Source organism: Tribolium castaneum, chromosome 2 (genome assembly GCF_031307605.1).
Source record: "Tribolium castaneum strain GA2 chromosome 2, icTriCast1.1, whole genome shotgun sequence".
Lineage (NCBI taxonomy): Eukaryota > Metazoa > Arthropoda > Insecta > Coleoptera > Tenebrionidae > Tribolium > Tribolium castaneum.
The window spans coordinates 22,633,808-22,649,437 of NC_087395.1; the positions used below are offsets into that span (position 1 = coordinate 22,633,808).

Genomic DNA, 15,630 nt, shown 5'->3' on the forward strand with positions numbered 1-15,630 from the left:
TTTTTTCATGCATATGATTTTTTCAAATTTTTTTAAACAACTCCTTTAAACAAAATTAATTAATTTATTTATTAGTACTAAATTGTCGAACAAAAAACAAACAATGCTTTAATATTATTTTACACAAAAAATACGTAAAATACCCAAAATTAATAAATTAAATAAAAACCATAACAATGAGACTAGAAATCGTAAAATTTCGATTAATCAATACTTTAACCTTTGTACTTAATTAATTTTAATTATAAGGTACTGTAGAAGACTTCAGAAAAAAATCACTTGCAGTATTTAATAGGAAACGCTGTTTTCTGTGTAATTATTAGTATTTGAGATTCAGAAAAAAGTTTGACAGCCTCACCTTGTATAAACGTAATGTCTTAAAAAATAAAATACAGTGTCCATGAAAATGTACATAAACAGTTTGTTTGTTTTATTCTTGGATTTTTTATTTATTTCCTCAGAATAAAAATCTGGAAACCACAAACCTTTGAGTTTTTAAATATGAGAAGCAAACACTTGTCGTGTACTTTACTCATCAAAGTTCAATAACAAACAAAAAACTTGGAAACATTGATCCTGGAAATACAATAAGTCTTATGTTTACCTACGCTTTATCAGTGTAAATTTTTGTCTGAAGCCTGAAATATAACAATCTGCAGTAAAAGAATAAGTTGGTGTGTATGACTGGATAGAGACCATTGCCTAATCCTTGGAGGAAACTTTGAATTCGAGGAGGAATTAAAAAGTTTGAAACAGCAGAAGCTTTAAATCTTTTATTGGTAGTTTCAGTGCATTTCCCAATCAATCAGCGGATAAGTTTCGAGTCGAAACTGTTTACTAAGAGTTACACGTTTGCAAATTTATTGATTTGTCGATACGTTCTAGTTGGGCCGAATCATCAAATGTTGATCTTCGTTGTTTCAGTTGGGACTAAAAATAGAGCGTTTCGATTTTGCAAGAAAATATTTATTAGATTCTTGCAGCATCTCGTGGCTCGATTTGTTCGTAATATTTCGCTAGTGCCTTCCTTTCGTTTTGTTTTTGAAAGATAATTCGAAATTGGGATTCGGCTTTGTGCGTCTGAAACTCATCGCAAGAATGCTGCAGAGGGACCGATCCCAACGCCACAGGAGACATCCCTGCCGAGATATCCTTTTCCAATAGACCGGAGTTCGACAGAAATTAGAAACTCGAATTTTGATTGAATATGGTAGGAAGTTGGGCAAACAGCGTTTCGAGGGCAAATATCTCCCTTTTAAACGCACTTTCCCTTTCCCTGAGACAAGGCGCGGTCGGTAAACAAATCCCGCCGAGTTCATTTGTCGCATATAAAAACAGCACCAGGAAAACGCTATGAGCAATGGCCGGCCGTCACCACAATATAATGATTACTATTCAGGATAACGATTTCGCAGCGACCGTTCTGATGGTCGCCATAAATTTCGAGAGGAAAAGATTAATCGCGCCGGTTCCCCACATGAGCGATTAAATTCCGCCGCTGGCCGACGAAATAAATTCTGCAAGTGTTTGCTTTTTCAGTTACAATCAAACCCAAGCAAGTATTTAATCGAACTTTACACCTTTCAAGCGAGAAAGCTCATCCCGAGCTTAACGGCACCGGAGAACCTGCCGTATATTCGATCGTTTCTATTTACGAAGATCGACTTAATTTGTTTCCATTCGAACCTTTTCACGACACGACCCGACAATTATCGAAGGATTTCTAATCAAAGTTTTAATTGATCGCGAGGTAACTGACGAATTTTCAATCACACCACCGACAAGAACTCACAGATTCCAGCGATTTCAATCGCAACGGCAAATTGTACCTAACGATTCAAATTCTCAAACACCACCCAAATAACTGATAACCAATTCCGAACTTTTTTATATCAAAACTCTATCCACCATTTTTCAAATGAAAGAATTACATTAAAAAAATAAAAGCAAATTATCTAATTCTTTTAATAGTCTAACGAATAAGTACGAAATTATTCACTAGCCCGGCGCATTCACCATTTTTGCGTCATGCCATTTTTAATTCACCTGTTATACGAAAATGGACAAATATCTCAAATCAAGCGTTTTTCGCCTTAACTATGTACTATACGAAAAGTAATTAGTAGATTTTTAGGTCCGGTAAAATATGGTCAATTCTTAGAAATAAAATTTTTCAAAATTCTTTCAACTCTGAAGAATTTTTTAACTTCTAAATCATAATATTTCTTTTAGTATTCTATCCATGCTAGTACTTTTAACTTTACAATAACGTCTAGGGACATTTATTAGGTAAGTTAAGATGGACATAATGATTTATTTATTTTACTATTTTACTGTTTTATCTTTGAGTTATTCGTTACAAAAAATATTGTACTTATCTTAAGTGGAAAACTATTTTTACATTTACAGTCTATTTTAATCCAGTGTTTTTTAAATAAAAATAAGCTAAACAAGAGCCAAATTTTTTGCAAACAAGTGCATCTGTCAAGTTCGAAAGATGTTCGTAAGAATAAGCTTAGAACATAAATTTAATAATTTATTTAAAAAACAAATTCTAAAAGCAAATTATTAAATGATGAGTATTTTTAGAACATAATCTATTTAAAAAAAATACAATAAAATTTTCAACAAAATAAAAAAATTGCTCTTCAAAAATGGTCACAATTTTAACAAACTTAATACTGTACTATTTATGTTTTTTGTAAAGTGAATAGCAAAAAAACGAAAAAAGTAGACGTCTTTAGACTCTGATAGCAATTTCAATCATTAACCCGGCGCATCCACCATATCGTAAAAAAGTCTCGAATGTATCGAAATGTTCGAACACAATTGAGAAGTAAGTAATAAATGGTTTAAGAGCAACATTGTCAGAAAATTTATCCATTAATTTGTTATGAGAACTTTAGATTTTCGACTTGAAACGATGGCAAACACTAGACTGTTTATAAAGTTTTTGCAAACTATTCTTGATTTACGACCAGATTTAAGAAATATTTCAAAATGTTATAAACTTTCTTTTCCCGGAGCAAGTTTTTCGCAATTCAGTCAATTCCAGTCCCTTGACAATAATCGCATTAAATCTAATTACGGACGAATAGTTCGAAAATTTCCTCAAACAAACCAGCAAACTAATTACGCCAACTCTGTTTGATTTTATTTTCAACACGAGAGTTAACAGTTGCAAATCCATTTAGTGATTGAAAATAACAATTAACACCAACGCTCAACGAGTTTTATTATTAAAAATTAAAACACTTAAACTAAATCTCCTTTAGAGAAGGCAAATGTGCGCCTACACGAGTCTCATTTTAGGAGGACTAACTAAAAATAACAAAGAGTGGTTCATGAACAAGTAAATACAAATGTGAGAGTAAAACACAAAGGAGCCGTACGATAAGAGAGACTAAAACGAGCTTTCAGACCCACATACTAAAACCCCGCATCTACAAAACAACGTCTGAGATATTTTTGAGCGACTTTAACGATCAATCATCGCGTTACACGACTCAATATCCACCTCCTCTCTCATTACGAACAAAAGAAAACGTATCTGTTGTGAAATTAGATTTCTATCTGGAACAAGCTCCATCTTAAACATGCGTAAGTGATTTGCGTCGCAACAATTCGGTTATATAAAGCAATTAAAACGTTGATGGGAGAGCAAGGGCGCAAACAGGGCACATTAACGTGTCTCGGAATACATCCAGGCTGGTGCCTACACCTCGCTGTTTACTATCGCGAACACGTGTAGCAGATCCATAATGTAAACTATATCAATTTACATAATGGCCTGGATGCACGCAGAACGAACCAAACTCAGTCTCCAGGTTAAAAAAGGCGCGTTGTTGCTGTAGTGGAGCCTAACCTAGGAAAAACGCAAGAAAAGGCAAAGATAAAGCATGCCGTCAACTTGGGCGTGGTGCTCTGGTTCTCTTTATTGATTCGTCATCAGGTTGGTTTTCAATTAAGAGCAAGTGGTTACCAGGGGAACGGGTGCTCGTGGCAATGCTGCCGCCTGCGGTGAGATTCAGAATCATCCACATGTTTTGCATGCCTCACCTCATACCTTATGCCAGGCCGTAATGAAGGAGAGTCGTAAAAAATCCAGGATTTATGCCCAACAATTACAATAAACGTAATCCCCGCGTATATCTTCGTTAATTGACATCGGGACAGCGTTTAATTAAAAGTGAATGGCGCTTGAGTGGCAGTCGCGTGATAAATATGTATCATATTTATTTTATAAATAAATCGGGACGGGAGATTTGTTGCGTAATCGCGAAATTAAAATCATTGAATAAAACATCACCCGAGAGCATCTGTTGAACGAACAACAAAACTGTTACAAGTGTAACGCTGGCTGTAACTTCAGCTCGGATGCTTTTCATAACTGACGCAATTCCGAAGGCTGGAGTAACCGTCGGTGAAATAACAAGAGGAAAAGGACGTCAGGACGTCCCCCATTTCGTTGTGTAATGTACCCTGAAGCCCTTAAAGCCGATAAAAGTGCTGACTCATTTACCGTTTTTATCCAATCAATTTCGACTGGACGTACTATTTGTATAGGTCTAATTATCTTCCAGACGCTTTCGACCACTTTCCGAAAACGACCTACTCTCAGACAAACGGCAACAGGAAATTTGAATCGAAATCTGCTATAGCCACATAATTCAACTGCTTTCACGCCGAACGCATCCGAGATAACTGCGGAAACGTTAAACGAGTTTTTCACGATGAATTTTCATACGGAGCTGGATCACAACTCAAAAACGACAGTGATTTAAGCACGCGAAAATATTTCACTTACTGAAAGGTGCTCAGCGTCATCGTAAACCGTTCCTTATGGGAAAAATTAATGCACTATTTATTAACACGATATTTAACATTAACTCCACTGTGCTTTTAAGGCTATAAACTCCTCTTAAGACCGAAATAAATTTTTACGAAAGCGCTAATTATTTTATTTTTATTCACTCGACAGCTCTTGGACAAAAAACTGAATAGACAAACGATCCACGTCCACAAATTGCAAACACAATAAAAACAACCACATAAATTTTATATTTCATAAACAGCAAACTATCCATCAATGTTACTTGACACTTGAATGTGATGATTTGTATAAATGTAAAATAACACATTAAAAAACTGAAACTCACAATATTATTTTATTCTAGACAGTCAAAACATTAATAAACACGCTTAAAAAAACTGTAGCTTTCATAAAAATAAATTCTGTTTTGAAACAGAACAGTATCGGAAAAAAAGGTCAACTGAACCATTTCCGATATTTCCTGAAAAACTGGTATAAAGTCTAGTGTAATTTTCTTTTTCTTTTTTATTTCTGTGAGCTTTAACAGAAAAAATAGAAAATACGCCTTGAAATTCGTAGAATTTATAGATTATAAACGAATTGAATACTATATTTTATCTACGACTGCGACATTTAATTATTTAAGTTTATATAATTTTTTAACTGAAAAAAAGCAATCTAAACTAGAAGTATTTGTGCGTAACAAGTAATTTTGAACGAGAAAAGATACAGAAACGTCGTTTTATTGGAAAAATCAAGAAAAAGTTACGAAAAATAATGTCCAAAAGCCAAGAGCATGTTCTACTAGTGTAATATGTCCGATGTTACGCATATAACATCATTACAATGCCGCATTTCTAGATAAAACAGTTTTTTATCGAAGTTGTTTAATCAGTACAGAGGGAAATATTTAATTTTGATTTTTACTGAAATTTATTAAGAAATACGAAAACTTAGTAAGAACCATTGTGCTTTTCAAGTACGTTGATACAAAGTCGTAAACCTCCTAGTTTCAAAGTTTTTACCAATCTATTAGAGCTACACTACCAGTATATCTTTAACAATAAAGGAAAACGTTTCACATCCTTTTCCGTAAAGAAACGAAAATTAAAGCTAAATTAAAACGAGTAAGTCTTTACGATTTTACGTTCGTTTAAGAAGTAGTAAATTGAAACATCATTCAGTGAGCTAAGATAACAAAATTTGTATTCCCAAATAAGGTGTTAACGAATAAAATGATCAAAGAAATCTTAAATCTTTCTATGTGTAAAGAGATAGGGAATATAAGAAGTATTTCAAATGAATCCTTATTTAAGAAGGTGCAAGAACAATATCATTCTATTTTGAAAACTCAGACAACCCAGCCAGAAGTCATAAAATCTGGCCGAAGAAACTGTCTAATGGAACTTAAGTTATTATTACTTAGTCATTACGAAAAATAGATCACAAAGATCATTACTCATGTTTTCTGCCAAAAATAACAAATCCCTTCTGTCAAAAGAGAGTAAAACGCTTAAAATTTATGACCAGTCTCAAGCATTAATGATATAGTAATGAAGAAGGCATTTCAAGGTAATGCGGAACTTTGAGTGGGTTGGATGGCAAAAGACGTGATACAAAAATGGTGCATGCGCCGGGTCAAACACGTTAAATTCATTAAATCCAATCTAGTCTAAAATTCGTTCTTCCATCCTCCCTTTCCTGTTCACTTAATCTGGTCATACAGTGGAAAAGTTTCAGCTTACAATTTTATTACTTCATTTCGGGTAAATTTTAAGCTTTTCAAGAGGGTCAGTTCAAGTTTCCTAAACGTATAATAATCTGTGCGTCTTTTGAACTGTCTCCTTCTCTCGCTTCGCTTGGCGCGTTACCTTTGATATTTCCATGGGAGTTGAAAAACACTAGCATCGCTATTGAAATTACCGTGAAATTCGATTAATAAAGCAAAAATCTCGGGGCCGATTGCGTTCACTTTTATCCCAATTTTCGGGTAAATTAAGCATCGGAATGATCTTTCAATCCTAATAAGGGCGTCCCGAGAATTTATGTTTTTGCGACGTGCGTTTTTCCAGCGCAACAAGTCCTGGATGTATCGCCTCAAGAAACAATTCCTGTATGGCGGATATTAAATTTGTATTTGACAAGACAACGCGAATGTTATTGATGGAAGGATTTTATTTTTCGCTTTTTGCGCCAAAGTCGGGTTAATAATTCCGTCTGAGAGCCAGCGAGGCATGCACTTGACTTTTCTAAATTTTATTATTCTTTAAGGGCCGTTAGTGAGGCGGAATGTAACGATTGTACTAAACGAGAAAAAGTTGTTATCGTCTGAACGAGCCGCGTTCCCGGACAAAGACGCAAGTGTTAATTAAACTATTCACTCGCGTTCCACAATTAATTTTTTCCGATCCTCTGGGGCGCAAACTTCAACTGTATAAAAGCGCATTGGCAAGCATTAAAGAAAGAATGAGTCGGGTCGGATTTGATAAATAGTCCCAAGGTTTGCCTATCGGGAAAATGTAGCTGTCAAAGTGTCGACAAATGAGTTAGCGACTGACGAGCGGAATCCTCCAGAGCCGCGTCCTCGTTTATTATTCTTCACGCACCCGCACTGTTTTAAAACAATCATAACCGGCCCTGATTGATTTTTTAATTATTTTGCCCGGGAACACAGTTTCCGACAATCTTTTTGATTGAGAAATATAAAATTTATGGCTTGTTTGTAATGCAGATACATTATTCCGATTTGGTCATGAATAAATATGAGTCTGTAGCAATGAATGTAGTATCTTGTCATAAAAATAACGTAACGTCTCTTATATTGTCTATAAAAGTTTTATCAGACGTGTTACGGCGGGTGCGCCTCTGATTTGAATCTATTACGCAAGGAAGCATTCAAAAAATTACCCGGCGCATCCACCATTTTTCGACTTTGATTTATTTTGCGCAGTCTTGATGGAATAGCGACCTCGGAACGGCCTTAATGCTCTAAAACAATGATAGTACAAGACCCAGTTCCAACTATTGTGTTACTAGTTGTATTAAACTTGGAAACTGTTATTAATATTCTTGATGGTCTAATTATTCCTCATTATCCCATGTCTGCTTATTTCGCCATAGATATGCAAATACGTCTTATCTACAAAGTTGTAGACATTTACCGCAAGGTACACACAAACAGATCCTCAATTATTTCATGCAAAAAATTGAGCGGCGCTTAAAACAGGTATGTTATTGTTTCAGACCGGCAAACACTTCCATCGTACCTCGCTTCTCCTCAAAGCCTTCAACCACAAGTTTCGCCTGGATCTTGAACTCAACACGTAAGTAAAACAACTTAAAATCCATTAGAACGTTACATGGAGGAGCAGAGTCAAATATTCAATATTTAATAATCTCGGAGGGGAGAAAATGGCAACTTGATAACAGTTACGACTATCGAATTAATTAAAAAACCCAAGCAAGGCCCTTAACGACGTCTTTAAACTTGTAATGGCCCTTCGTTAGGGCCTGTCGCAGCACTCGGTTAATTTCGCACCTGTCGTAGCACAGTTTTCAATTTTAGTCACGTCGAAAATGATATACAAGCCATTGTACACGACGCCTGCGAGCCCGTATTCCGTTCAAAGGAAGTGTAAAACCGGAGAGTGTTTTCACACAAGCAATATCATGTTTTGGAAGGGTCCTTTCGTCGACGTTCGTGCTTTTATTAATAATTTTCCTACAATAATAAATTTGGCCGGGGGCGTTTGAAGTGTTCTGTCAGTGTCCAGTTTTTGAAGGAAAAGCGTGTGAAAAATGACCGTTCTCGTGAGTTATTTCGTTTTGCAAGAAGCGTTAACGATTTCGGCGCGGAAAAAACCTCTCACTGTGTTTCTCGGTCACATGTCCAGCCGGATAATGGCTTGGAGAAACACTAAACTTAACTCAAAAATATCAACGGGATCTCGCCCTTTACAACTCGATCCTAAGCTTTTGCAAACTATCGTAAAAAGACAGAATTATTGATGGGCTGCGACGACAAATTTGGACGGATGCCGGACGAAGGTCCGCTATTTTTACGTCAGACTTCAAATTAGATCAGAATCTTATTCGGGACGATCAATAAAGCTTTGCCGGCCCTCAAACACGCTGATAACAGGCCCTTAAAAAGCGCAAATCCTGGCTCCCGGCTTGAGGGTCACATTTTCATAAGAACGTGGTTAATTTATTTAAATACAATTTGAAACACTACTCGGGTTCTTTTTCTTTTATTTAATTTTGTTGGTGGTGAGCTGCCGCGAGTCGCATGTTGATCCAGCTTGGCCTTATCATGTCCGATTAATTAAAAGTTTCCGGTTTAGAAAGAAAATAAAGCGCTGGGGCAAAGGTGACGTGGGTTAAATCGAGTGTCGCATATTAATGCGGCGCTAGTGTTGCCGCTCACGTAAGTTTATATAAATTTAGTGGTAAGAGGGCAAAAAGGCACTAGATTTAAATCGCGGTGTGGCGTCTCGTTCTCTCGTGAAGGGCGTGCGATAACAAAATTAGAGAGGAGCTAATGGCGGACGTGTGGCCTTCGCCATGTAAAAGTGTCATCGAGGCCGATTAAACCTCTCTTAATTAATTCGTGAAAATTTTCAGCGAGCGTTTGCCCAGTTGACTGGAAGAAAATTATTCGCAGCTGTGTTGTACACGCGTTTTTCTGTTCCATTTCGGGGCGGTCTGTATAAGTGTTGCCCGAGGGTCGACAGGATAAAAAAGGATCACACAAACACAGTGCCGAGGTTAAGAAGGCTCTTCTGGACAGTGATTGATAGTTGGCTTTCCTTTCCGTTTCCTGTATAATATAGGGAAACCTCACGTACACGCCCGGAACATTTCTACAGTTTTCAATTTGTGTTAAGAATTTTCGGTCTATACGTGGCCAAGGGGCTCAAGATAAATCCCGCACGAGTCGGGAATCACGGCGCCAGATGCGGCACGACTCATTTATTTATTATATTTTTTACCCCGTAAATCGACAAACAAATTCGATACATAAATAAACTTAAAAGTTTTTCGACTCGATTGAACGAAAGAAGCGGAAAACTTTGTCTGAAACATTACGGAAATCGGCTTATTCACACCGAAGATTTTACACCGCGGCTCATAAAACAAGTTACGTCACTTTTTCCTACGGACTGAACTGACGTCTGAACGGGAACGAGCTCGAAAATCCACTTGAATTGTAGGCAAGTCGGTGCGGATTTTAAAAATTCAACTACGAGAAAAAATCGCGCCGGAAAAATATTGTGGACGGTTTATGACGCGGAATCCCGGCGCCTCCACCATTTTTACAAAACGGAATTTCAACAGACACCATAAAACGGATACAAACAAATTGAAAAATTTACTCAACGACTGGCGCGTTTACAGACTCCAGCAAGACACAACCAACTCAAAATAAAACCACCAGCGAGTCGGTGGCAATTATATCTTACTCTAAGCCAGTTCAAAACTAATAAAAACGCAGAAACGTTCTCTCAAAGCAGCTTAGAACATAACAAAATCCCATAAAGGAAAACCATTTCTATTCACACGATCAACAGATGACCCACTTCTCATTTCTCTAAATTATAATACAAAAAAGTTACAGAATACGTGCTAATAACCGCAATACTTTGTTTTAACTTTACTTTGCTAATAATAATAATCAGTGGCATTTGGAGTAATTTTGAAGCTTGTGTAAAAATACCAGCAATTTTTAAATTGTGAATGAATTATGCGGAAACAGTATTTGATTAAACTGGATCATTTTAATTTACAGCCGCTAAATGTATGATAAACTGTTTAGCAGGAATATTATAAATCACTCTAATTCAACTTTTGTATAATAATGGTGCCGGAACACGTCGAAAGCAACAAATAACTGGAGATTATCGCAGTAAGTCAGTGCAAGCGCTGTCGTATATCAAAAATCAATTGCCGGTTAAATATCAAAACCAGCAGGAATCTCTGTAAAAATTTCATTTTGTGGCTGATTTTCCCGACTTGGCCTAAAAACGTCCGTTGATTTCGCTCTCGTGCCTTGTTCATCATCTGTGGTGAGTATTTGGCGTCGGCAGTGGTGATTTCCGATGCGGCATCACAATTTATTGATAGAAGCGAGACAAAAGGGACAACGGAACGATGTGAATAGATCAGAGTTTCTTGCGTGAGGACGGTCTCGAGGCCCATAAAAACAAAAATAAAGCCCGAGCTGCTATTCCCGGTTAATGAAGGGGGTATGGAAAGCGGGCCGTAGGCAGTAAAAGCGAGTTGAAATTTATGATGGTCGCGATAGTGTACCTCCGAATGATTAAATAACGTGTTCCGGTTATTGATTGACAAATAATTGATATCTAGCCCCCGTCGGCCATAATAGATAGATATGAACGTGATTATCCGCATTACAGGGGCAATTTAGGAAAGGCTATTTACGAGATCGGTTCAGCATTAGTGCGTCGACCTAAAAACGGGCAAAGCGTGACATTTCCCGGCAAAAAAATAAGGCCGTTAAGCGTTTCAATGGGGGTAGATCTAAAGGGAGTGTTTCCGGCAAAAACATTATAATTTTCATACATTAGATCTAATGGACTTTTATGATCACGCACTAATTAATGGCCCGGGATAGGAAACGAAACCGCAACTGTTGAGATACGACGATAGGTCTGCGTTTTTTACACAATTGACGAACTTTAGCTCGCTCGGATAAATTAATTGCGAGATTGTAAATACGTTCTGATAAATTAGGATGGCAACAGATTAATTTGTTTGCATCATCCGAAAAAGAGGCGGAAAATCAGACAGTTCGTTAGCCGGAACGGAATTTATTCGTGCAAATTAACTTAGGGAACACTCAAAAAAATTGCGTCCTCGATTAATTTGTTTGTCGACAACTAACACAATGAATGCGCTTTAAGCACATCGTTTGCGATTTTTCTAATCAAATTACGCTTTTTGCAGGCAACTCATCGCACCGAACATCATGCAGAAACATTTTCTAGCCAATGGAGCCGAACAGGTTTCGAAGCAGGTCAGTGGTTACACTTTTCCCACTTGTTTGTTAAATTACCCGTCAAAATGGCAAAAATCGTGACTTAATCCACGCTAATATTTTAACGACGACATTTGAATCCCGAACTGTTTTTTATTACTCGTAAAACCTCCAGTTCTGTGTGCTTCCCGGCATTTCCTTAACGAACTCTTCGCTCACCTTCGCGTCAAAATCCCCCATCAGATAAAATTTAATCACAGTCAAGTAAAATAACTAGGAAGCTTGGCTTACAAACAATCGGGTCTTAAGCAGAAATATATGGCGACATCTATTAAAATGTTTACTAATTCTGAGCAAACTCACTTAGCTCGTGTTATTGGTGCAAGATTCCACTAACCAGTACAAGAGCGCAAATATTTGAAGTAACCAATTACGTATTAATGTACAAAGTGGCAGACACCAACTTGTGACATAATTGGTCGAAGCCGAGTGTTTAGATCAAACTAGCAACAAATGAGCAACCCGATGCTCACAGTCGAGGAATAAAGAAAAATATTTAATTAGTATCGGAATGGTTTTAATAAAAGTAGAATCCTTTGAGCGAGTTAATTACAATTTATGCAGTACCGAGTCCGTAACTTATCTCTTCAAAATTGTGCCGAAGCTTTATTAGCATAAAAGCGAAGCCTCACCGCCGCCTGTATTAATTGTCCCCCGTGATTATTAAATTGATTTAAGACGAATTAATCAGAAATTTCGACACAGCTGTCGTTTCACAAAAGAGAAAAATCGAATTAATTAACTTTCGCGCTCTAATTGTACGTAACAGTTCCAAGGCCGTCTATTTACGTAACAAATATCATTATAATCCGTAATGAGCAGATAATTAAGGCTTTTCACTCGAACCTTACCGAGTGGCTCACAAAGGGATTAATTTTTGCTTGATATGTTATTTCGCGACTCAAACCAAATCGTAATGAACCGTTTCTTTCGCGTAATTGCCCCATATAAACAAATCTGAGTGTAAGAGCTTTGTGGAGCCCTGGAGAAAACAGAATCCATTTGGCGAATTTAAAGCCGATTTTTCACTTGAAGGCGAGGTGATCTCGGAAAATCATTCAGGTGTTCAATCCAAGTCCCATTAAGACGTGATCGAAAACCCTGATGCCATGCGAGCAAATTGCGCCCCGACCGCATAATTTTGAATTCGGACACTGTGTAGAAATTTGATCGGCTGCTGAAATTTTCGACGAATGGCCCGCATTATGTCACCCGGCCAGCGGTGTGTGGCGTGCGATAGCCAATTCTGTTGCAATTGTTCATAAGCAATTACAAAACAGCTCGTTTTGGGCGAACAATTAGAGCATGAACCAGGGAATGACAGAAGAAAGTCTTAATTATGCTGTCGTTTATTGCGGGTAAATAAATCAAATGAAGGCACGCCTTCGAAATTAACAGCGATAATTTAATAAATTTGATGCGCAAAAAACAATTACTTTAACGAAGCAGTGCTAATTACGCCTAATTTGCATTTCTTTTGAATGGTAATGCCACAATATCGCCAGCGGGAGCGTCTTTATTTAAATGTTTATCCTCAACTTATTCAAAATATTTTTAATTCGGAATATGTTCATAATATCCTTGATAACGTAACAACCGCAATTGCAACATAAAATTTGTGTTCTCACAATCCAAGATTTCTATTGTAAAACATGGCTCGGGCCGGCAGCATTAGTGCAGTGGTGGTGCTCGCTCTCACAGGTGACTAAAATTTTGAAAAAAGGAAAATTCTCAAACAAGTTCTAGTCGCAGTGAAAGCTAACGACGTAACGTTCTACCTGTTCACCAAAGAAAACCCGAACTTCTACGAGCTGATCCAGCTCGACCAGAGCAACATTGAGCAGAATCTGCACGACAACGCCAGGACAGTCCTACTAATCCACGGCTGGTCAGAAAATCGCACAGCCGACTGGTTCGAAGACCTGAAAAATGCCTTCTTGTCGCGCACCGACGTCGTCTACAACGTCATACACGTGGACTACAACAAAGTGGCCTCAGAGCTGTACCCGATCGCCGTCAAAAAAAGCGTGGCAGTTGGTAATGCGGAGAACTCAATAAAGCCCAATTTGGCACAAAATTTATTGCAGGAAATCAAATAGGAAAATTCATTCTGGCCATGCTGAAGGCCGTGTCTTTATCAAATATTGAAATATGTGGGCATTCACTCGGCGGACAAATTGCCGGATACGCCGGTCAATACGTTTTGCGAAAAACCGGCTATAGATTGCCGAGAATCACGGCGTTGGATCCTGCGGGACCGCTTTTTGAGGGAATTTTTAACATCAATCGGAAACACTTGGACAGGAATGACGCCGAAGTCGTTTTCGTGATACACTCAGATCGGGGGAAGTTCGGCTACAGTTACGCTTGCGGCACGGTGGACGTTTTCCCCAATAACGGGGTGGCAATCCAGCCTGGATGCCCAGACTTCGGCCAAAACGACATTCGTAAGTTTGGTTTCGCGGAAAAAGCAGATAAATTGGCGATTTCTAGTGTTTTGCAGCCACCACATGAGCTACAGGTTTTACATCCAGGCAGTGGCACAGCCGCAAAGTCTTTTCGCAATACAGTGCAAAAATTACGAGTCCTTCCAGAAGAAGGATTGCGAGCAGAGCAGGATCATTGATCTCGGGGGCGAGATTAATCCGGTGGACCGGGGGACGTATTTTCTGAAAACGCAGCCACAACCGCCGTACCGATTAGAGCCCTAACTGTATTTTATAATAATTGTCTAATAAAAAAGTTACGTTAAAATTTCGTTGTCTTATTCGCGACACGTCTCAAGTGATGTTCCAAACCGGCGTGATAATAACAATCCACAAGACCCTAAATACTGGAAGAACCCTTCAAAGAGAGTGCTTTAGGTTTGTTTACTGACTCAAGGGGTGGCTACGGCCGCGGATGGTTTTTATAGCTCGTGATCGTCGAGATATTATAATTCCCGGATTTACCGGAATCTATTGCAATTTCCGGTGTTTGTGCGGTTTTCCCAATTTTACTACAGTCGTAAATTGCAGCGCTTTGCGACTCAGATGACGCTCTACGTTGCTAGAGAAATGCACTTTTTGTAAAAGCTAGAGCAGCAGTTCCCAACAATTTCCGCTGCCATTCCAACGGAACGGCGGAAGCTTATATCATACGAATAACTCCAAAGCGGAAAAGTTGATATCAATTTTTCCGTAAAGTGACGCTGAATAAGTTCTGTTGTCTGTCGGGACATGCTCCCCTGTAATTTCAGTATAATTTAGGTTTCTCATTCGTTGGATTGAAGGTTACGTCGCTTTGCTAAAGTAGCTACAAGCGATCACGCGAACTGTGGATATACAGCGTGTTCTAGTTCCAAACTGTTAAACCAATTATTTATGTGAGATGATTTTTAACGGCAGAAACGGTTGTTTGGATCTATTTCCATCACCGTATCCCAACGTGACACACATCCTTTGGATTAAGGAGCCTCAATGACGCAATTTTTCATCTTGACAGAACACATAACTTTGCTTTCAAAAATTTGATAAAAAATCATGTAAACGGATACTGAAAACTAGAACATTAAATCATATCTGTCTGCAGTAATAAAAATAATAAAATATTATTTCGTACTATTTTCCAAAAGTGAAAAAGTGATTGAGTCTAAAAATTTACTATCAACCACTGTTTATTTCAGAGCAGAAAATGATGAATTTTAGCAAAACTGGACATTTAGCGCGTAAAATACAATTCCGTAAAATTTAGCGTTTCTTGATAAAAGCATGGAGAACGT

General features: G+C 37.8%; 2 protein-coding genes across 4 annotated transcripts in view; both read left to right on the forward strand.

Annotated features, from left to right (window-relative positions):
- The window catches only part of mmd (mind-meld), a 161,461-nt gene that overhangs the window by 137,462 nt on the left and 8,369 nt on the right, over positions 1-15,630 (forward strand). For all 3 annotated transcript variants that reach the window (XM_064354726.1, XM_064354727.1, XM_064354728.1), the window contains exons 5-6: positions 8,057-8,136; positions 11,780-11,849. In XM_064354726.1, the coding sequence (XP_064210796.1) occupies positions 8,057-8,136; positions 11,780-11,849 (150 nt within the window). The remainder of the gene's footprint in view (positions 1-8,056; positions 8,137-11,779; positions 11,850-15,630) is intronic.
- Positions 13,226-14,620, forward strand: LOC103314248 (pancreatic triacylglycerol lipase-like). Its single transcript, XM_008199710.3, has 4 exons — positions 13,226-13,571; positions 13,617-13,907; positions 13,958-14,317; positions 14,364-14,620. Exons 1-4 carry the CDS (start codon positions 13,523-13,525, stop codon positions 14,579-14,581), a joined length of 918 nt encoding a protein of 305 aa, XP_008197932.1. The 5' UTR covers positions 13,226-13,522; the 3' UTR covers positions 14,582-14,620.

What these genes read in the sequence shown, in the direction of transcription:
- LOC103314248 (XM_008199710.3), top strand. Translation starts at nt 13,523, where the DNA reads ATGGCTCGGGCCGGCAGCATTAGTGCAGTGGTGGTGCTCGCTCTCACA. An exon ending in CAAAAAAAGCGTGGCAGTTG is followed by an intron (nt 13,908 to 13,957) that starts GTAATGCGGAGA and finishes AATTTATTGCAG; the next exon opens with GAAATCAAATAGGAAAATTC. An exon ending in CTTCGGCCAAAACGACATTC is followed by an intron (nt 14,318 to 14,363) that starts GTAAGTTTGGTT and finishes GGCGATTTCTAG; the next exon opens with TGTTTTGCAGCCACCACATG.